Source organism: Myodes glareolus, chromosome 17 (assembly GCF_982192425.1).
Source record: "Myodes glareolus chromosome 17, mMyoGla1.1, whole genome shotgun sequence".
In the NCBI taxonomy this organism is placed as follows: Eukaryota; Metazoa; Chordata; class Mammalia; order Rodentia; family Cricetidae; genus Myodes; species Myodes glareolus.
This window is the reverse complement of record NC_142042.1, coordinates 6,436,440-6,459,568: the sequence shown is the minus strand read 5'-3', so window position 1 is coordinate 6,459,568 and position 23,129 is coordinate 6,436,440. Positions and strand designations below refer to the sequence as shown.

Here is a 23,129-nt window from a genome sequence, read left to right as displayed (position 1 = left end):
CTGCTCCATGGCCTGGAGACAGGGCATCCACACCTCCCCTGCAGCACGGACCTCCAGGGACAATATCCTACACTTAGTGAATTCTTAAGAAACCCCGGCCATTCATTTTGAAAGATACTGCTTGTGGCTTACAGTCTCAAATATTTGTAATCCTATGAAGAGCCGTGAGAGAAGACTAAAGAACGCGCCAAGTGTGAGGATGGTGCGGGTGTCTCATCCCTCTAGAGCTCTCCAGCGTCCCTGCTACACACGGGACCAGAGTTCCCGCCCCGACACGGTTCCATCCGCAGGCCGCCTTTGACTTGCAGGCAAGCACGCAGATGGACCCAGCAGGGTCCTTGAAATCCAACGACCAGAGCCCCACATTTCTCTTCTGGTCACCGTCAATGTGAAACAGCCCCCCCCCCCCCCGGGTTTCTTGGTCACTTTTTAGGTTCTCCCTCAATGAATGTTTTCTATTTTTCTAGCTGTTAATAAATAATTCTGAGTATCTGGCCTAGCCCTAGTGGAGCACACTTTTAATCCCAGCACTTGGGAGGCAGAGGCAGGCGGAGCTCTGTGGGTTCGAGGCCAACCTGGTCTACAAGAGCTAATTCTAGGACAGGTTCTAAGGCTACAGAGAAACCCTGTCTCAAAAAACCAATAAATAAATAAATAAGTAAAATTCTGAGTATCTTCCCTATTGACTTGAATATTGCATTTGACGCTTTCCTTGCCCTTCCCCAAGTTTAGCTAGTTGCCAAGTTGGAATATTTTACATCTAAAAATAATAGCTAACTTTTAATAAATGCCCATGGTCCCAGACACTACTCAACCTTTCTATGCATCAATTTAGAATAGCAGAAGAGGCAGGCATTGTGATAATGTCCATTATACAGGTGGGAAAATAGAGGCAGAGAGAGGTCTAACTCCCTTGCATGTGTAGTAGGCTCTAACCTAGAGTTTGAAGCTGGAGCTCTGCTTGGCAGAGGTGTGCCTGTCTCCCCTACACTGGGGCCACATTTTGTCTCCTGATGCTCTTAGCCTAGGAAGAGTACAGCCTTCATTCAGTCCCTGCTCACAGGGTGGGTGAGGCTCTGGAGTGTACGGAGCTGCTGCCATGAGAGTCTACCCGAAAGCACAGCATCCTCCTGCTCCTGAGTGGCCAATGTTGTCCCATGTCCCGCGGAGCAAAGCGCAAAGGTTGGGGCAGTGACACTCTGGTCTTTCGGCATCTTGTCCCATTCTCCCTTTTCCACCTGTTCCTTTCTCACCCCTTAAAAAACTGATAAAAAATTAAAAGTAACCTTCTGATATGTCAAAGAAACCCAGCAGGGCTGTTCCACACTGAAGGTGACCAGAAGAGAATGTGGGGCTCTGAATGGTTTGCTGGCTTTCAAGGACACTGTTGGGTCCGTCAGGATGGCTCCACTGCAAGTCAAAGGCGGTCTGCAGATGGAACCGTGTGTGTGTGTGTGTGTGTGTGTGTATGGGGGGATGACTCTGGTCCCGTGTGTAGCAGACACCCGGCCATCTTCACCTCACACTCGACACACCCTTCATGCTTCACTTAGAGCTCTTCTGTGTCTTTACAAATCTTTTTAAACTAGTCCCTTCTAGAGGACCACGAAGCATTCACTCTTCCTGATTCAGCTTCAGACACTAGGCTTTCCTCTTTCTATTCCCTAGCTTTTAGAGAAAAATTAAACTATCTTTACTTTATTTATTTGATGTGTGTGTGAATAACTGGTGCTCATTCATGTCTCCTAATTGCAGCTTCCTGAAAAGGGAATAATTGAAATAAACATGCAAAACACAACTGAGATTCTAGCCTGAATCCCGGCTCTCTTGGGCAGTGGAACTTGCTACCAAGGGATGCCAGCGCCTGACCCACTTTAGCGGAAGGGCCTCTCAAGCTCCCTTCCTTGCTGTGGCAGACAAGCCAGGAAGGATACATGCGTTCTGTCATCCAGATAGTTGCTGGAAGCCAAGTGCGGGAGGTTCAGACACCTCCACGGTACCGCACAGAGGGCCCAAACATACTAGGAAACCAGCAATTACAGAAGGCAGCAGAAACGAGACAGACCACCCCAGGAGTAGCTGTCCACTAACGCCAGAGCTGCCCCAAGCAGGGACTCTTGCTTCCAGCTGTAACAGGAAGGGAGAGTGTGGGGGACAAGAGATGACACGCAGAGGGAGAAGTGCTTCCAGGTAAATGACTCAGGGGAGTTCTCAGCTGAGCTCTGGGAGGCCGCAGGATTTTCGTGGCGTGTGCTTACCTGGAAACTCTTTTCCTGGGATGGCTGGTGGCTGGCCATGTGGGGGAAGATATTTTCTGACAAAGACACCGTGTTCCAGTTATTTCCTCCTTCTAGCCTTCTACTAATATGACTATTACAGGTTTGCCCCTCTGAAATGTTGTTTAATAAATCTTGACACAAAGGCAATTAAAAGGCTCCATCTCGAATTAACAACAGCTGTGTGCAGGGACGCTCGCTGCCCCAGTTAGAAGCCTGCTGTGGGAGCAACAGCTGCGGATTCTTAGCATTTTTGGGCCGAATGGCGCAGGCAGTGTGGAATTTTAAGTAACCTGTACAATGGCATGATTCTTCCCCTGGATGCAAACTGGGGAACAATCTGATTTTCTCACTGTAAAAAGCACAAAATCTGCTAGCGGCTGCATGGCTTTTCATCCTGTCTCTAATATCAAAGTTCTAACATAACACTTTTAAATAAAGGGGGGTTTGATGTCCCTCTAGGGTAATTTGATACATGGGACAGAATTCTTTTGAAGAATCCCATCTCAGGGCGAAGGGCCTGTGCTCTCTGATGGCTGGGTGACTGATAAAGACAAGGGGCTGCCCCAGTTAACGCCCCTTCACTGATGTGGAGCCCATGGTTACTGTGGGCTCTTGCCCCTCAGTAGACCCTTATGCAGCCCCACATGGTATGACTTAGAGTCTAGATGAGATCCCAATTTGAAGGTAAAAAGAGCAGAAAATCCTTACTTTCAATCTCAAATGGGATTTTAAAGGATTGGGCTGTTGAATTCTTCATGGTAACTGAGGTTGCACTGGTGAAACAGAGCAACGCCCTGAGCCTGGTTTTCCACTCTGTCTGTGGCTCTCCAGAAGCCAGCCGAGTGAGCGCTGTTCTCCCGGACCTGGTGTTCTTCGGGCTAGCCCTGGATCAGTTTTCATGACCTTGCCTTAAATGCAGCTCCTGGGTCCTCAGCCTCCAAGGACTGGATCCCAGGCGACTGTTGCCGTTGCCTGGCTTTGGGAAGGGTGGGAGGAGTCGGCAAAGCTGGCAGGGATAGCATTTGCGGATCCAGCCCTGGAAATGGCGGCAGATGAAGATGAATGACAAGCAGCTGGAGGAACACGTGCCCTCACGTGGGTGACTTAGGGCTGACTGTTTCCACAGTCATGGTGCTGAGCTGGGCACACACTGCTGTTTCTGTTCGCACCACCTGATGCTTTATCTACCACCTCATGGATCAATGGGGTTATTTAAAAAGCCAAACCACGTATCAGTGTGAGCTCACAGTCAATACTAGAAACACATTTCCACAAAACATGGTAATGACAGAAGGCATTAGGCCATCTAGTCCAGAGATATAATGAAGTTCATCTTTTATGAGGAGTATCAGATTCATAGTTTTATACATTACAGTTACATGTGTAGCTGACACGGGGTGGATATTTTAGACTTTGAACATGAGGACCTCATGCAGTCCAGGCTGGCCTTGAACGTGATGTAGCCAAGGATGATTCTGAACGTCTGGTCCTCCAGCCTCCACCTTTCAAGTGGTGTGATTACAAGTATCCACCCCAATATCCAGTCTATTTGGTGCCAAGGAATTGACCACAGCTCCTTGGAAGCTCCGAGGAAGCCCTGTACCAGGTGAACACAGCCCCAGGCACAGTGTGCTCTGTTGACACTGTGTTGCTTACTGTTAACTCTTGGCTGTAACCGGCTCACACCGCTCCACCTGGAGGACACTGAAGGGAGGGCTTCTGTCGTGTGAGGCTGATAGACCCTGGTGCCAACCATCTCGGAGCTGTCTTCCTAGTGAGGAGTATCAGCTGGGCGCCAAGCTGTGACCTGGGCCCAGAAGCACCAAGTCGGAAGCAGGGGTTAGTAATTCATGGCCACCCCAACACAAGGATGTGTTAAGGAAGAATCTACCACAGTGTGGAATCTGCTGCCCTGTGGGTGGTGTGGAAAGCTAAAGGTTCTCAGACAATGTCACAGGGAAGAGTGGGATGCATTGTGAAGGGCCCGGGGGGAGAGATCTGCCAGGGAGCCTAATGGGCTAGACGGGCCCGAGCGTGGCAAATGCAGCATGCCTTGCTCTCTCCGCTTCGAACTCCATCGCTAAACCGTTAGATCACACTCCAAAGTTAGTCCCTGAGGTTTCCCCTTAGCTGGCCACTTCCTTATGCCCGACTGAAACTCCAAAACCCAGCTATCCAAATTCATTATTTGGCTACACTGACTAACAGGCCCAAGACTTACCCCACCTCATCCTAACACAAACTTCCCCTCAGAAACTTCTCCTGCCGACACCTGCTGCTGCCTTTGCCTGATCCAGAGGCAGTCCCTTCTCCCTGGCCTGTCCCTCCTCCCCTGCTTGTCCCTTGTGCTGAGAACTTGGTGTCTGGTGTGTTCTGCCAGCGCCTAGGTCTCCTTTAAGGCCTGACTCTGCCCTTCTGCATTCTTGCGGCCATGGACTGGCCCTTTGATTTTCCTGACCTTTGGTTTCTACCTGGGGAGACATAATCAGCTCTGTCCCCCTCTGTGACTTGTCCCTCACGGTTCCAGTACTTGACTAGCTGCCAAGCTTCCATTCTACTTTTGAAAAAGTCTTTGAAATCTATCTATTGTCTACAATCTCACAACAAATGTTCCTCATCTTTTCTCTCAGGCAAGAACATGGGACTTGCTCCCTGGCCAATACCAACAAAACCCCATCCTCAGCTCTGCCCTAGCTATATCATTGAGCACATGGAAGCCTGAATCAAACACAGTCCAATGTCAGAAACAAATTTGGGCGTTTCACCACTTAGAAATGCCTGACCGTGTTTAAGTATGTAAGCTCTGTCGGTATGTATGCAGTTCTGCATGTGTGTTTAATGTTTGATGACATATATCGGATCTAGAAAGCTCAAAGCACTGCTTTTCTCAGAAGCAACACAGAGAGCAAGGTTTGCTGGGTTCCAACGGCCATTAGCCAAGTATCCCAGGACTGTATTCCTACCCTAGGCCAGAAAATTTCCCACAATCCAATTTCTGCCATGTATGTGTACCTCTGGCTGATCCTAAGGATCCACCACTTGGCTCTAAACTTCTCTCTAATGGTGTGTCATGCCCCCCCACCCCGCTTTCCAGCTTGGTTGTTCTCACTATGACCCCACCAAGTTGATCTGCTTTCTCGGGGCTCGACTGTCCCAGCCAGCTGTACACCAGATCCTAACTGGTAATGAATGCTTTGCCTGTTTTAAACGGTGATGCCGGCCATGACACGCACTGCCCGCTCATTATGGCCAGCCACTTGGTCACTCTGTTTCTATCCACTCCCAGTTGGTCAGTATTCTTCGACAGAGTCAGAAAACAATCCATTGGGTCATGTGATCCAGCGTCATCACCACTATAACACCCCTTGGCAACTCTGTTCCCCTTCTGCTGACATGAGTTGTTCAGGGTTGTACTTAAGCATTTCCCAGAGTTCTCCATTATGTTGATATGGGAGGCAGAGACGGCAGAATCCCTGGGAGCTTGTGGACCTGTTAGCTTAGCCTACTTGCCAAAGTCCCAGCTCAATGAGGGACTGGCTCAATCAAAAGGTAGAAGGCACCTGGGAACTAATGTCCAAGGTTGTCTTCTGATGACACACGTGTGCATGTGTGCACACGCGCACACGCACTGGTCTCAGTGCTAACACTGCACACTTTTACAATGTCTAGACACAACTTACAAATTGTGGCACTATTTTCCACATCTTTAAAGATGAACAGTCTTTGCGACTGCAGTTTTGAGAGTATTAAGTATGTTTTGCAAATCAATCTGTACTATTTCAGAGTAATCTCTGTTTGTTGCTGCTTTTCTTCAAAAACCCACCCACTCCTGACCTTGAAATCCTCCTTTCTACATGAAAATGGTCTCAACCCTGAGCTCATGTTTTTGTGACTGAATGAGTCCTTTCAGAGAAAAGCTATAATGCCTCTTAACTGTAAGCTGACTGCCTAGGAACGACGGAGCCAGCTGGGACCCACAAGCCACTTGAAGCCTCCTGTAGCTAACGGGAGGGCTTTGGCAGGCCGAGCTTCAGTGTGCAATTGCTGGGAGCCAATGTTCTGGGGCCCGGAGTGAGTAAGAAACCCACATCTCTATACTAGTCAACATTTCTGTTAGTGCTGGGAGCCTTTGGCAGGTTTGGAGGAGCTGTTGACATACGCCAGGGCACAAGTCCAGCTGTGGGTCATAGAAGAACTTTAAGAGGAACTAGAACCAGGGCTGGAGAGATGGCTCAGAGGTTAAGAGCACTGACTGCCTTTCCAGGGGTCCTGAGTTCAATTCCCGGCAACCACATGGTGGCTCACAACCATCTGTAATGAGATCTGATGCCCTCTTCTGGTGTGCAGGAAAACAAGCTGTATATAACCAATAAATAAATCTTTAAAAAAAAGAGGGACCAGAACCCTGAGAACAGCAGAAATACTTCCTTATTATTATGGCCTGGTGTCTAGGAGGTACTTGGCAACTGTTGTATCAGGAACAGTGATTCTCTAGGCCAGGCAGCCCTGTGTATGGTGCTGGGGTCAATGGGCCTGGTTCTAGGCCTTGGTTTAGATTTGCTGAGTGGTTGGAAGAGAACTGATTTGTCCCCTCTCTGAGACCACAGGGCTCCTACATACTGGCTCTAATTAACAGTTGTTGATACCATTACACAAGGAAAGTAAACGAGAAAGTCCCTGGCCCCCGTGACATGTTAACAACCATGCTGCCTCCATGGCCTGGCTTCCCTGACTGTGAACTGGGACTGGATTCCATGAAGGGATCCTCCACAATATCCCAGCCTATGGAAGGCTTTTTAATCCTGACCTGCTACAGTTAGGCCTGGAATATTCTCTAAAGGCCCATGTATGTGGGAAAGGCTTTGGTGCTCAGCTTGGCACAGTGGGAGGCTTAGGTTTCCAGGGCTGAGCCCTGAAGGTGACTGGGCTGCTGGTTCATTTGTTTTCTCTTTCATGACCTGGCCATGATGTGAGAAGCTCTGTTGTCATGCGATCTCACCACAGCATGCTAGGCAGGCACAGCCATTACTGTTAAGGCTGTGGCCTTAACCCATTTCTCGAGCTTCATGTTTGGCTGCCCAACTCTTCTCTTTGCTACAGAACCATCAGAATCATCTCATAAGGGGGTCCCGTCAGCATGGTTTCCCAGGGAACAACCAAGAAACTTAGTGTTAGGGGAAAAAAAAATTCCCCACCAGGAAGGAAACCTCTAAATGCCTGCAGCTGGTGCCTCCTGGACACCCAAACTTTTAGAAGACTCCCTAGGAAAAGGGGGCAGGCGCTGACAAGTGACTCTGAAATGTCTAAGAGTTAAAGAAACATGGAGGGGTAGACAGAAGCGCAGACCCGTGGGAAGCAGTATCTCGCTAGATGTGACCAGTAGAATGGAGCCGACAGGCACATCCGAGATTATTGTAAAGATGCTTCCAGCTCTTTCGGAAGCCTGAAATTCCTCATGATTAAAAAAGATAATCATCAGAATACATTCCCCAGGTGATTCTGGGGACGGGCCTGACTGGGAGCTCCTAGACCAGATGAGCAAGCAGCGGTCTGCCATGATCTCCCAGGGGCGCCTGGGGGCTGCGCAGCTCTTTCTCTCCTTATTTACAGTGTAATAACGCCGAGGTAATGGCTCCGTGGTGAAGGAGCAACTGCTATGACAGTTAATAAAGTCCTCAGCGCCTTATTAAATGCTCGGCCATTCCTCTCACAGCTGATGGGAGGAACTGCTGGTGTTCTCTGTCGGGCTGGGGGGAAGGCAGTAAGACTGGGGGTTCAGAGGCATGCCTGAGAGTCCCTGCATGCCGCCCAGAAGAAGTCTCCATTTCATCATGCTTTTGGCTTTCTGTGTCAGCTAATAAATGTCTGCTTCGTTTGGAATAGGTCGTGTTATGTTTCTAACAGCATTTGAAGCAGGTGCTCTTTAAAACTCTGTAACAGAGAACACAGTGCTGAGAGCCACAGGGGCCCTGCCTGCTACTGCTAGGTGCTGTAGGATCCCCCACTTGTAGGACCCTCTGGCCCTCCCTGCTGGAGTCAGGGAGACTTGGAGTTCACACACTGACTTTTGAACCTTCCTTGACTTTGCACGTAAATGTCCCCCCTTAATGAGATGTGGCATGTCTCTCTATGACAGTGCTCAGTTTTGGCGGAACTGAACAATCGCTGACTTGTCAGAGTGAAAGTCAATGGAGTTTACTAGCAAACGGTCCAGCCAGGTCACGTGACCCAATTTAAGCCATAAAAGCGTGAAGCCGTTCATTAAAGGTGGCTTTTAAATGGCGGCTCATGTTTGGTGTCACGACAAACCTCCTTTCTTGGATGTATTTCTTACGGCAAACCTGTGTGTCTGTGGTGAAAACCTGGCACCACCCTGGCGGACACAGGGCTGTGTGGTGTGTGTGTGAACTCCAAGTCCTCTGTCCTCTGACGTTTTCTCCGCGACTGTGTTTTCTTAGTTTTTTTTCCTTTTTTAAAAGTTGGTTTTATTGAACTCTACATTTTTCTCTGCTTCCCTCCCTGTCTCTCCCCTCCCCTTCAACCCTCTGCGACGGTTTTCCAGTCAGTCAATGCCGCCAAACATCAGAGGACCCTCCCCTCCGAGATGCCTAAACCCAAAGGCTCTCTTTTGGTCCCATGCACCTTCTCCACCCTCACTTCCCTGCAGCTGCTGGTTCTGAGTCTGCCCCACAGACACTGGGGCCCTTACTTGCATTTTAATTCTAAGGCGTTGTTTGCTCTCCATGGACGGCAGAGGCAAGGAGTGGAATGACTGAATTAAAGTATCAGAAGCCAGCTAAACTAGCCGTTCTAGGCTTCTTTAATTTTCCCTACATTCATTTATTTAGAATGTATGCATGCATGCCACAACATGCCTGTGAGGGTCAGAGGACAACTTGTAAGAGTGAGTTCTCTCTTCTACCATGTAGGCTCCAGGGATCAAAGTCAAGTCCTCAAGCTTGGTGGCAAGTAATCCCCTTTAGCAGTGAGCCATCTCACTGGTCCATGTTTTTGACCACAGCGTTCTTGAATTAATGTCGTTAACGACACTTCAGTGAAGAAAAAAAATAATAATTAAAAAATAATTATCCTTAAGTATGCAAGTATGTATTATTAATTCTTTTGAGATAGATTTTCACTATGCAGCCCTGGCTGGCCTGAAATTTGATGTAGAGCAGGCTCGCCACAAACTGAGAATTCCCCTGTCTCCACCTCCTGAGTGCTGGGTCTAAGGACTGGCACCGCCTTGCCCTGTTTATTTTACTAAGTAGGACGTGCTCATAAAGCCGTTGGGCCCGCAGAGGAATAACCGCTTCCTGGAGGAAGGGCATGTGTGCTGAACTAGCTGCCTTTTTAACTGAATGCCATTCCTGACGCCTCCTTTCAAGGTGCTACCCAGGCCCAGACCCACGTGGCTTCCGAGATCAGGTAAGATGAGAGGACTCAGGGCAGTGTGGCTGTAGATCTGTTTACTTTCGGAGGAGCCAGCTATGACTTGTCAGGCTCCAGTATCTCGCAAACATGTTTTTAAAAGTGAATAGAGCCTGTCACTCTGAGGGAAACAACTGTTAGTTTTTCTTGACAACATGAGAGAGTTTCAAGCCTCCCACCCCACCCAAACATATTCTATTTTCTAATTCATCGTTTATCTTTCTGCCTTCCTGGGAGATGAAGGCTGGAAATGGTATCCTGTCCTTGGTCTGGGCACAAGCATTCCATAAAGCGACTCTGGAGGGCTCTCTCTAGCGCCTGCCTGTGTCGGGCGCTAAGCGGAAGCTGCGTTCTCTCACCATGAGGGGGAACTGAAAAGCTTTGAACTGTTTTCTATCAGATGTGAATAAATCCATGAGCTGATGAAACCGACATGTTCGTGCCAACCCCCAAGCAGATACTCCTGGAAGGTAATTCGGAGTTCTTTCATAACAGGGAACAACGCAAAGACAATGGGGTTACAAGGAAGTCAAAGCAATCACAAAATATTGAATTCTAGGAAAAACTCTCAGTTCTCTAGGAAAAGAAATAAGACTCTGCGCAGTGGCTAAAAAGGCACATGATAACACAGAATCTTATCTGAATATCTCTCAAAGATGACGCTAGCTGGGCTCCACCATTGCTATGACAAAAGACCCGTGGAAAGCAGCTTGAACGACGGAAGACGGGCTGAGCTCATGGTTCTGAGGGGTGGCTCCGTCACGGCTGCAAGAGCATGCTAGGGCTGAAGAGCTCTCCGTAGGGCAGCCAAGAAGCAGCAAACAGGGAACAGGAAGCAGTAGGACATGACCTACCCCCAGAGCAGGTCCCCGGGAACTCCTTCCTCCAAAGTCCCTCCTCCTACTCTGTCTCTCTCCCCCAATAACGCTATCTTATGACTCCACCAATGGATCAGTAATTCGTCGATTAGGTCAGAGATCTCACGGTCTAGCAATTCTCTTTGGAGACCCCTCCCGGATGTAGCTAGAGGTATTTATTAACCCAATTAAGTTGGCCGTCAAGATTGCCATCACAATACTTCGACACAGTCCCCCACAGCATCCATGCCAACGTAAACAAGGCCATCTGTGTCCCGCCACTCTGGAAGCTGCAGCACCGAGTGATGGCCCCGTCATTATGCCATTAGCGTCGTCTCTCACGCGATTAGCCAGATGTGTTTTCCAAACACTAAGAGCATGCCTATGAAGGCTTCGGGCCAGTCAATGTGAACTCAGATTACGGGATGCTTTGGGCACAGACAGAAGTGAAAAGTGGAGAAGGGAAAATGGAGCCAAAAGAGATGGGGCAATAGCAAGACACTATTTAAGGGAAGGAGGGAAGGAGGGAAGGAGGAAGAAGAGTAATAGAATAGGCTATTAAAGTGGTAGCCATGCCATGGTGGGCCACAGAAACGCTCTTTGAAGCACATTTGCCAAATGCTTCCATACTCAGCAGTGGCTGGGCCCATCGTGCGTGAGCAAAGCTTCCTGAGTCGGGTATGGGACAATCCAAAGCCTGTGGAGTCTCCACAGAGTCCTGTGGGCTGCTTGCTTGACCTGCGGGGACAGCGTCTGTGTCCTTAGGAAAGGTATTTCTCTACAAACAGACACCGGACTGCTCTCCTCAGGAACAGAACGGTGATATCCATACAGAAGTCAGCTAAGCTTATCCTTGGTGGGGAGGGAACACGGTGCCTGAATGTTCCTCCCACTGGAATGGTGGAGAGCATTCCTACCTGCTGCACAGCAGCTCAGGTCTCAAGGCCTGAGGGGGCCGGATTCTCCCTAGGCCTCAGCCTAAGCCCTAGGGGAAGTCAGTGCTCTCAGTGAGAGGTTGTGCAACAGCAAGGAAGGGACATCACAGAGGCTCTCCCTCAAGACACAGCCCCAGCCCCAGCCCCAGCCCCAGCCACGTGCCTGCCAGTTCCAGTCCAGGAATCCTGATTGCTGTGTCGGTTGTTATGGAAACAGACCACACTACTTCCTGAAGAATTCATTATTCCAACAAATCTATTTTTCACTAGTTATAGGCCCCCCCAAATGAGTGGTTCGTACGCCAGGGATAAGGAGCTCCAAGGAGCAAAGCTGGTGATTAGCCAAGATTTCTTCCAAGGAGCAGGAAGTTAAGCCCACCTTGGGTGACAGAGAAACAGACTGACAAGGAGGCCAGCTCAGGAGACAAGGGGTGCAGACAGAGCTGGAGTCAAAGAGCGACCTGGGGGTGTAGCAGGAAGGACACTGGGGCCAGCTAGCCTGGTGTGATGAGGACAGTGTCAGGGGCTGTCCATTCTTCAGGGGCCCACGGTACTTGAACACAGGAAGAGTGTTTGGAATATTAGCTCTGTTTCAAGCGTAAACATGAACACGTCCTCCTAGGTGTGGCCGATCTGCAGTTCTACGGCCACTCTGACTGGTTGTAACCCCGCACAATTCAGGAGTCTTCTTTCTCTTGAGACAGGGTTTCCTGTAGTTTAGGCTGTCCACACAGCCCTTTTCTAGTCAAAGATGACCTTGTGCTGTGGGAGGGCCGTCTGTCTATGTGTTGCTTTTATTGATTAATAAATAAAGAAACTGAACTTAGGCAGGGAAAACTGAACTGAATGCTGGGAAAAGGAAGGTGGAGAGAGAGACACACGCCATGGATCCACCACCGGAGACAGAGGTACTGAAACTTTGCTGGTAAGCCACGACCTTGTGGTGATACACAGATTAATGGAGATGGGTTAAATTAGTATGTAAGAATTAGCCAATAAGAAGTTAGAGCTAATGGGCCAAGCACTGATTTAATTAATACAGTTTCTAAACTGTATTAGGGGCTAAACTAGCCAGGCGGCTGGGACAAACAAGCAGCCCCTCTGTCCTACAATCTTGACCTCTTGGTCTTCTCTATCTACCTTCAGTGTTGGGGGTTGAACCAGGGCCTCGCATGCTCTAGGCAAGCATTCTACCCACTGAGCCAGACCTCCTGCCTACTAACCTTCTGTAGACAGAACCACGTTTGTACCATTGACATCTTGTGGCTCTTATTAAAATTTACCCAAACGGTTCTCGCTGTGCCTTCATGTTCTCAGGGAATTCATGACTTCAAACAGACCCGTGATAATATAGCCATTCTGCTGTTTGTCACGGGGGCATTCGGAACCTAGGCCCCATTTTAATAGATACCTTAGAAAAAGAGAATCCAATTCCCTATATCACAGTGGCTTTGTCCCTTCTGTCTAAACAGTAAATTGTTTTATTTTCCCAACCAGAGCAGTGGCTGATCAATAAATAGAAAAACAGGAGATATTGGTCAGATCCAAGAAAATTCTTGTGTTCAGAGAAAGAGGGTCTGAGGGCTCTGTGGACCCGGAGGGTGTCGTGTTCAGTCTCGTTGTCTATGGTTCCACGCTGTGTTCTTTGAGTCGCCAAAGGGCACAGGGTTTTGCAGCAGGTGAACCAAGGTCTTCAGTTATGCCACACACAGAGGCAACATTGCATTTCCAAGGTATAAGCTCTGAGCCAGAGTGGGGAAACTGGAAATAATATTGCCAGAGATGGTAATGACAGCCAGAAGCCAGGCTGTGTTATGGTTACAAGCTTTTGGGGATCACATTATTAAAACAACATGATAATGAAGGATTCCTACTCCAAGCATCTAGATATCAACTTTAAAGGCTTTCTCCTTTCCCCGATTTGGCTTCTAATATAAAATATGAGCAGAGACTAGAATATATTACGGTACAAGGAAGGTCTCATGCCTAGGACACAGCTTGTTAAAGTTTTAGTAAGCCATACGCAGGATCAATTTTCCATTGGAATTAAGATATCCAGTAAAGGCTAAGAAATATACTTTTACTTCCTAAGAAAAATACAAAACAAGAATGGAAACTGAGCTAAGGACCACCAGTGGCCAACAAAGGAGCCCCAGCAAGACTGAATTCAGTCATTCTCACGAATTCTCATGGGCACATGCTGTTCTCAGCTAGAGTTTCCCTTCTGCTACCTCCCATGAGGCCCTTCACCAGTTCCTAGTTCTACATCAGCATGGCCTCCTCAGGGAAGCTGGCCTGGCCTCATCACCCACTTGACCAGATTACTCTCTTTTCCTTCTTTTTAACTCTTTAGTCACACTTCTCAGGGGATGCGATCAGTTAATTACGCTCTTCCTTACGATGGGGTATCTTACTCCATCCCAACCACAGTCCCCCTTAAATAGTTCATGTGTGAGAGGCCAGGAGCTCAGATGACAACTCTGGTAGCTTTGTGATGAGGGTGAGAGCCTGGCACTAGGAGATGTAGTCCCAGACCCTGTCTCTGGACTGCCACCAGGTAACCAAGTGACTTTCCAGCTCTCCCCAAATGAGAGAGATTTACCCCATAGGTGCCCGAAGGTCAGCACACAGTTGATCTGATTGTATTTCCCTGGGAATAACACCATTGTTTTCCCATTTCTGAAGAGGTAGGGAAACTTTCACTATTTGAAAGTATAGAAAGATACTTTTATGGAAAATGGACAAGGAGTGAGTACTTGCTAATATATGTATATGTTATATATAATGATATAAATCATATATAATACTAAATACACACACACGCACACACACACACACACACACACACACACACGGATAACAAACAGGAAAGTGTACCTTTTGGGAAGCATTCTGTCTACCTGACATGTTTTGACATGTGTTGGAGAGGGCTGGGATTGAACCCAAGACCCTGAACGTCATTGTCAAGAGCTCTTGTCACTAAGCCACACCTCCATCTCCTTCCCAACCTTTTAAACTTTTGCATAACTGGTTCCTTCCTGTCCACAAGCAAAGTTAATCTTTACCGCATGATCTTGGCCAAATCCCATAACTCTCCTGAGTGTCGGCTTTCTAGTCTGTATAACAGAGATGGAATATGGCTGGGTCACCCAGCTATGACATGGCTTGAGGGTTATCTGCGCTGACCTGGAGCTTGGCAGGTGCACAGAAGCTGTCAATCTTACGCATTTTATCCAACAAGTAGCTAGAAAGTATCGCTCTACTAGGACATTGAAGAAATGAGGTTTTTGGTGTGTGTGAGTGTGTGTGTGTGTGTGTGTGTGTGTGTGTGTATGTATGTGTGTATGTGTGTGTGAGCGCGCACACACGATATTGGGGATCAAATCCAAGGCTTCACACATACTGGGCAAGTGCTCTAGCCTTGGGCTATCTACCCAGCCCCAAACTAGACTATTTTTTTTTTACTGTGAACTGTGCAGAATATAGTGTGTGGCAAGGGAGGAATGTTTCCATATGTGGTCACCATGCATTTAGTTTTAATAGAGGGTTGGTAGTCAAACAGCAAAAGCGAGTGTTGGACTTTAGCACGCAGCAGCCCCTTGGCCTTGTAATTCACTCCACTGCTACAGAGCTGAGCGCTGGGGGGCTGAAAAGCGACAACGCAAAAAAAAAAGTTTAAATTGCATATTTATGCATGCAACCATCTGGAAACCTCAGGGGTATTATTTTGGTCAAAAGAAGAACATGAATTCAAAGCAGGACAGAATGAGAGATGAATATAATTTTTCTGCTATTACAATATTATTAGCAACTGTATCAGCAAAGTTGAGAGCTATTACTCACCCATCAGGAAGATAATTTTACATTTCCTCAAATCCTCCATTAAGCCTTTAAAAAGAAGAACAATTTAAATTATCGACAAGAAATACCGCACTGACGTCCTGGTCCTACCCATGTTGTACAGAGCTGAGCCCACAGGAATAAACAAGCTATGACAACCAGGGGATAGTGAGTGTGGAGGCTTTCCCCCCACCCAGGATTTTTATTTCATACAGAGCTTTAATTTGAAGTGTAAAACTGATACCATCCAATAGTGTGACTCACATGGAAAGCCAACTTTTTGTCTGTTTCTTTTTGGTGTGAGGACTTGTTTGTTTTTGAGACAGGGTCTCCCTGTGTGTCCCAAGTTGGCCTCAAACTCAGCTGAACTTCAAATACCCCCTTCTTTTGCCTCAGCTCCCTGAGTGCTGAGATTACAGGTGTGCCTGGATATAAAGCCAATCTTAAACTTTATATTTAGTTTTTTTTAAACATCTCGGTTTGTTCTTTACTTTAAGATGTAGTACTTCTATTTTTTAAGGGTTTTGTATGTGCACACAGAGCACATGATTGTATCCATCCCCACTCCCCTACTCCTTCTAGATTCATCCCACCCTGATCCGGTATTTCACATTTGCAACCATCCTGTTTAGAAAAGGAGAAATTTATATACAAGATGTCTAAAGACAAAAATAGTTATGGCTATCGTAGACAAGGCCACTTTCTGTTTCAAGTTGTGATGTAAAGTGTCCTTTAAAATATCAATCTTTATTCATCATGAGTCAGCGTGTAGAGCAGAACCAAACAAGTTAATGGAGCCAAGAGCACAGAGCGATAATCATGGCAGTGAACCAAGCTCTGACTCTGGGGACCACTGCTGGGAGAAAGGATTCGAGCTAAGGAAAAGCAGGAGAACATCCCGAGTCAGTGTGACCCTGATGACCTCGCACTGCCGAGGGTTGGAATGGGCACTTCAGGGCTTGTAGGTAGGTGCCGCATTGCTGCTCCCACAAACAACAGGCTTGACCTACACAGGGGAGGGGTGTGGAGTCCTGGGGGACAGGGAGAGAGACTGTGATTATGCATTTTTACTAGGGTGTGGAACTGAAGGTTTCACATACGCTAGGTAAGGAGTCAACTGCTGAGCTATATCCCCAGCCCTTAAAATCTATTATTATTATTATTATTATTTACTTTATATATTTTCCTGTTTCTATGCTTGTGCACCACACGTGTGCATGGTGCCCACAGAAGCCAGAAAAGGCTGTCAGATCTCCTGAAACCGGAGTTATTGATGGCTGTTAGCTTCCACGTGGACGCTGGGAGCTGAACCCAGGTTCTCTGGAAAAACAGCTAGGACAGCAGAGTCAGTCTCCAGCCTATCCCAGCCCTTCAGTTGTTTTTTTTTTTTTAACATTTTAATATGCGGTGGGGTTTTACTAAGTGATGCAGGTCAGCCTTGAATTCACCTTGTAGCCCAGGCTGGCCCTGAACTTTGGGTATTCTGACTTGGCCTCCTGAACAGCTGGGATTACAGGTCTCTGCCGTGGCCCAGTTGGTGTCGGGAATTTTTCATGAAGTCAGATATGGAGCATCCCTAACGTGTTCGACAGCATCCCAGCTTCCCTGCGCATCTTTGAATGTATTTGCAGTTTAGGAAGGTGGCCACATTTATTGTGGTTATGTTCTTTGTTTTCAGGAGAGCTGATGTGGCTATACCCTATTTCAGCTTAAAAATTACTTTTTAGCTGAAAATCATGTATTCATACAACATAGTAATTACTAAGTTGTATAATAGTTTTCAGTGACTCGAGAGCATGCTTATATAACAATATGTTAAAAATGTGGTGATATTTATACACACACGTAGATTTTCAACGGGGTAAAAATAGGAGGAAGACAACGTACTCAAGCAAGGCATGTGAGAATGTTAGGCACAAATGCCATTGGTCTTAGAGTTTTAGGTGGTTCTAGCATTCTACCTTAAAATGCTTCTGCAGTGAGTGCGCTGATGCTATAACCAGGGATAAAGGAAACTTCGTGCAGTAGCGGTCCATCCTGCGTGCAGCAGAGACAGAGTTGGCTGGGGGCGGGGCCAGGTGACGGCTCTATCATAGCTCGATTCTGGGCCTTCCCTGATGACTGCCACAATCACTGGCGACTTGTTTTCACACAACTGCTGTTTCTATTCTCATCGAATAACACTTTCTCTAGCCCTTCATGGATCAATGGGGGTTAGAGCTGGGTTAATTTAAAAAGCCAAATCACTTGTGTGAGTTACAGCCAATACCATAAATCGATTTCTACAAACTGTGGTGACATTCTTTCAAGTAGATAGGACAGAATGTGTTAACCTAGGCAAATATGAAGCTCATCTTTTATAAACACTATTAAATTCACAGCAATGGATCTCGTTTCAGTTCCACATATAGCTAGCATGGAGTGGCTATTTTCGTTTTTAAGTGACTGTTTTTGAGATATTGTCTCACACATCCCAGGCTAGTCTCAAACTTACTATGTAGCTGAGGAGAATCTTGAACTTGAATTCCTCTGTCTCCACCTGTTAAGTACTAGGGTTACAGGTGTGACCATCACATTAGGTTATGAAAGCCTGGAGACTGAACCCAGCTACGAGCTTGTTAGACAAGCACTCCCTGTCCTTTGAGAAACTTTTAACATGATAAAAATGACCAAGTGGTACTACTTCAGGATGCGGGTTGGGCTGGCTCCCAATGGGACACTGTAGCGCAGAAACTGCTATTATGGAAAAGGAATTCTGTTTCCAACTCAATTAGCAAAAATTGCACCTCGATAAGCCCCATTGGCTGTTACTGCCACTGTGAAGATTTTATGTTTCAATTACGTGTGGCGAATATTGAGCTGAAGAACACTACTCTCTACTATGTGACCTTGCTACTCTGTAACACCCAGTGGGGATGGGACAGAGAGTGTGTCCCAAACATCTTGACCAGAGCATCCACTTCTCATTGTGCTCCTTGAGAGTCATGTTCTCTGGGCAGCCAGGCAATGCATCTCTAAGTAATGATTCCTTTCGGTTCCTTGTGTGGACCAAGAAGTCGGCAAGCCATAGATTCCCAGGATAACTCATGTTAATTGGTCAGGGGAAAACGCTCTGTTGTTTTTAATCTTAGCTGGTATTAAACAAAGACATATTTGAAGCTATGTTTTCTGATTAGGGAAGGAAACTTACCTCCCGCGGTGTCCTCTCCAAACACATTTAGTTCATCATCGCCCTGTTTTGAAAATAATCATAGCATTAGATGGGAACATTAATAGACACGTTTAAGCTCCTTGTTAATGATAAATGCTGGACATTTGAAACAACTCCATTAAAGGAAGAATGTCCAAACACTTGTAAAGACCAGTAACAGAATTTCAGGCATTACATTGTTGTAATGCCATGCAGGGTAAGAGACAAAATTGAAGGGTTAGCCTGGGCTGTCTGCTCTCAGAATTCATGATCTGTTGGCAACCAGTACAGAATTCAGTCTCATTTTTTTGGTGCATAAATTATGTACGGACAGAAGAGCTAGCTTCAAGAAGACAAAATTCTTCAGTGTTAGAAGCTAACGGATAGGCAAGGTCACAGCTGTGTTATGAACACCCCCTAATTTAAGGTCGATGTTGGCAAATTTTTCAGCCAAGGGCCAAGCAGTAAGCATCTTTGATGTGAGCCTCATTGTCCCTGACCACAGTTACAGTTTGTTAGTTCTTATGGATAAAATGAGGAAAGATCAAGTGATCGTTCTTTTCCCTCCTGTTTATCTGTAAAACTCCCATTTCTCTTTGGCGAGGTCACTGTTTTCCTTCTAGAGCAGCATGGCGTATTTGGGGGGACAGGTTTATAAAGAGTCAGTTGCTGAGAACTCCCATCACCATCCACCTCGTTCCCATCTTGTTTTCCTACTTCCTTACACATAGGTTACCACATTGTTCTAACTGTCAGCTTGACACAGCCTAGAATCATCTCGGGAAAGAGTCTTTAAAAAAAATTTATTCATTTATTATGCATACCATGTTCCTCCTGCATGTACACCTCCAGGCCAGAAGAGGGCATCAGACCTCATTTCAGATAATTGTGAGCTACCATGTGGTTCCTGGGAATTGAACTCAGGACCTCGGGAAGAGCAGCCAGGGCTGGATGTTTCCCTTCAGAAACCCTTTCAATTCCGAAGTTGATGTTAGTCAGGGCATTTTATCATAACAGCAGAGACAATTTTAGAAACCACATTTAGATGTTTTTATCCAGGTACATGAAAAAGTGACTTCCAGATATCCAAGAATTTAAATATGTGTGTGTGTGTGTGTGTGTGTGTGTGTGTGTGTGCATGCGTGTGTCAGCGTGCACTGCCCTTCTATTTTTGCAGTGTATTCTGGAGGAATTTCTGTCAAAACAGGATGTTCTCAGCATAGTATTCTTGGCTGCACAGTATTCTATTGTGAGATTGGGAACATAATTAATTTTTAACCTTCTCTTTATTGATGAGCAGAGCTGTTCTCACTGTGACTGTTTTAGGGAAGGTGGCTTAGTGAATAAATCCATATAAATACCACTTCACACAAATATTCCTTTGGGGGCAAGTTCTAGGATTGCAAATCTATGTTCATAGATTAAATATATTTACAATTTTGATAGATTTTTTTTTCTTTTGCCAAGCTGGTCTCTGGAGAGGTTACGGTGTTGTACAAGGACAGCATCCACGGCAGTTCCCCTAGACTTTTGCCTTTAATTCTCTTGGATGTCAGAGTCAGTTCCATGACGTCACCTGGTTACATGGACCCCCAAGGCAACGTGCAGGGAAAGCACTTTGTCTAGGGACAAAGCCTTGCCACTTGGCTAGAGTCTGAGCCTCGGGGCATCTACACCGCTTGTCTTCTCGGATTTGCCCTTGTCTCTGGAGCTACCGCAGTGACACAGGATGCTAAGCGGAGTGGTCATTCAGGGACACGTTCACACTACTTAATCCTCCCTGCAAAGGGAAAGAACCTCAGAACTCCTCACGGACACTCACATTCTATAGTTTCCTTACTGAAACTGCCACGTTCACAGTGAGGGGGGGATGGCCATGAGTCCACCCATTCCTGCCATCCCCTCCCCCTCTCCAATCCGAAGATGAAGAAACTGAGCAGCCTCTGGCTAGGCCACCAGGCCCCTGGTGACGTCAGCAGTAGAATGAGACCCGTGCCTTTCACCATCGTGAGCAGCTCCAAAGCTTTAGTCCCTCAGTAGAGCCACCACGGCAGGTGCTGGTGGTCTTCCACTGTCTGTCCCCTGGACTGCCGGCACTCTGCGCCTGTGAGCTGGTACAGGTGGAACTCTGGAGCTCCCTCCACGATCAAGAAAGCATGGATGGAGCAGGACCACCATTCTGCTGAGCTTTTACCCCTGCACCATCCTGAGAGCAAAACCATTCACACCTCTGCCTAAGAATCTCTGTCTCAGGTGCAGCTTGGAGGGAAGCCAGCCCACTGTACACTTCTGGAGCAATGAATAAGCTTGGCTGAAATGCACACACAGTAAGAGGGTCACTAACACTGGGTGGAGAATGCCTGCTGATCAGAATCTGCTCTCCACTGGTCAGACAGTTGCTGGATACATCTAGGTGATACCAAGAGGAAACTGAGTTCATACTCTCGCTCTTCCACATCATTAGACTATACAATTATACACTGACGGGCTGAGCTGTGTCTCGTCTTTCCTGCTTATGGTAGCATGTCTTGGGAGTTTGATCAAAGCTAATCTGAATTCCTAAAACAAGGGACCACACTGAAAAATGGCCGTCCTCCTCTCTAGCTGGCTTCTGGAGTTTCACCTGCTTTTATCCATCGCTCTTATTCACTCACAGCTCTGTGTTCTGCTTGCTGGAGGCTTTGACTGAACCCCATTTTATTTCTATAGCCCACTGGTAGTGAATAGGTTTCTAGGGCACAGAAGGAACTGTCATTTGTTCTTAGTAATGTCATGCATAGACATAAAAACCCAGATGAAGAAAATGTCTGATTGAGGGTACAGTTCTCCTGTGATTGTCAGTATATCTCACACTTCCAGGGTAAATCCTCTGTAAATAAAACTACAGGATTAGTGGCAGAGTGCTTTCTTAGGACACCCAAGGCTCTGGGTTTTATTCTCAGCCCCATAAAGTAAAATCAACCTTTTGCCTAGAATTTGTGAAGCCAACATTCAATTTAAAGCAAAATCAGTCAACTAACCAACCAACTAGCCAGTCAGTCAACTAACCAACCAACTAACCAGTCAACCAGACAGATAGTTAGGTAGCCAGAGAGCCAGTCAGACATCCAGTCAGAGTTCCAACCAACCAACCAACCAACCAACCAACCAACCAATCAACCAATCAACCAACTAACCAACCAATCAAACAAACAAACGAACAACAGTAAGTGCCAGGATTGTAGCTCAGTGGTACGGTACTCTCTTGGCATGCATATAGTCCTGAGTTTAGACTTCAGACATTGCAAAATAGTGTTTATTTGGATTGGGGATATAGATCTATGGTAGAGTTCTTTTCTTGCATATTCAACAGGATGGGTTCAGGCCCTAGTACTGACAAAAACGAAATGAAGAAAGGGAAGAAGGAGGGAAAGGAGAGAAGAGGAAGGAGAAGGGACGGGAAAAGGAAAGAAAACGGCTTCCTACAAACACACACACTCACACACACTCAAGAGGGGTGAAAGTCAAGCATTTGCTTTAGTGAATAAGATGCTAGAGGTCAAAAATCATGTGTTTATAAGTGTGTGAATTAATACTCAAGCTTTTGATTTGATTCCATTGGTCAACCTCTCTGTTTTTATGCCAATACCAAGCTGTTTTCATTACTGTAGCTCTGTAATAGAGCTTGATGTCAGGGATGGTAATGCCTCTGGAAATTCCTTTGTTATACAGAATTGTTTTGGTTATCCTGACTTTTTTTGTTTTTCCATATAAAGTTGATTATTGTTCTTTCAATGTCTGTAAAGAATTGTGCTGGGATTTTGATGGGGATTGCCTTGGATCTATAGATTGCTTTTGGTAGGATTGCCATTTTTTAACTGTGTTGATCCTACCTATCCAAGAGCATGGGAGATCTTTCCATTTTCTGGTATCTTCTTCAATTTCTTTCTTCAAAGACTTAAAGTTCTTGTCAAATAGGTCTTTCACTCTTTTGGTTAGTTTTACCCCAAGATATTTTATGTTATTTGTGATGATAGTGAAAGGTGATATTTTCCTGATTTCCCTTCTAATTTCTTTATCCTTTGTGTATAGAAGGGCTACTGATTTTTTTGAGTTGATCTTGTGTCCTGCCACTTCATTGAAGGTATTTATCAGCTGTAGGAGTTCTCTGGTAGAGTTTTTGGTGTCACATATATATTATCATATCATTTGCAAATAACAAAAGTTTGACCTCTTCCTTTCCAGTTTGAATCCTCTTGATCTCCTTTTGTTGTCTTATTGCTATTGCTAGAACTTCAAGGACTATGTTGAAGAGGTATGGAGAGAGTGGACAGCCTTGTCGTGTTCCTGATTTTAGTGGAATCACATTGAATTTCTCTCTATTTAATTTGATGTTTGCCATTGGCTTGCTGTATATTACTTTTATTATATTTATATATGTTCCTTGTATACCTGATCTCTCCAAGACCTTTATCATAAAGGGGTGTTGGATTTTGTCAAATGCTTTTTCAGCATATAATGAAATGATCATATGGTTTTTTCTTTCAGTTTGTTTATATGATGGATTACATTGATAGTTTTTTGTATGTTGAACCAGCCCTGCATCTCTGGGATGAAG

The 23,129-nt window shown here is 46.2% G+C and overlaps 1 protein-coding gene across 3 annotated transcripts in view; it reads right to left on the bottom strand.

Moving 5' to 3' along the window:
* The window catches only part of Ak5 (adenylate kinase 5), a 170,408-nt gene that overhangs the window by 19,490 nt on the left and 127,789 nt on the right, over positions 1-23,129 (bottom strand). For all 3 annotated transcript variants that reach the window (XM_087897463.1, XM_085677535.2, XM_048453554.3), the window contains 2 exons: positions 18,533-18,575; positions 15,346-15,390 (listed from right to left, as the gene is read on the bottom strand). In XM_087897463.1, coding sequence (XP_087753589.1) covers positions 15,346-15,390; positions 18,533-18,575 — 88 coding nt within the window. The remainder of the gene's footprint in view (positions 1-15,345; positions 15,391-18,532; positions 18,576-23,129) is intronic.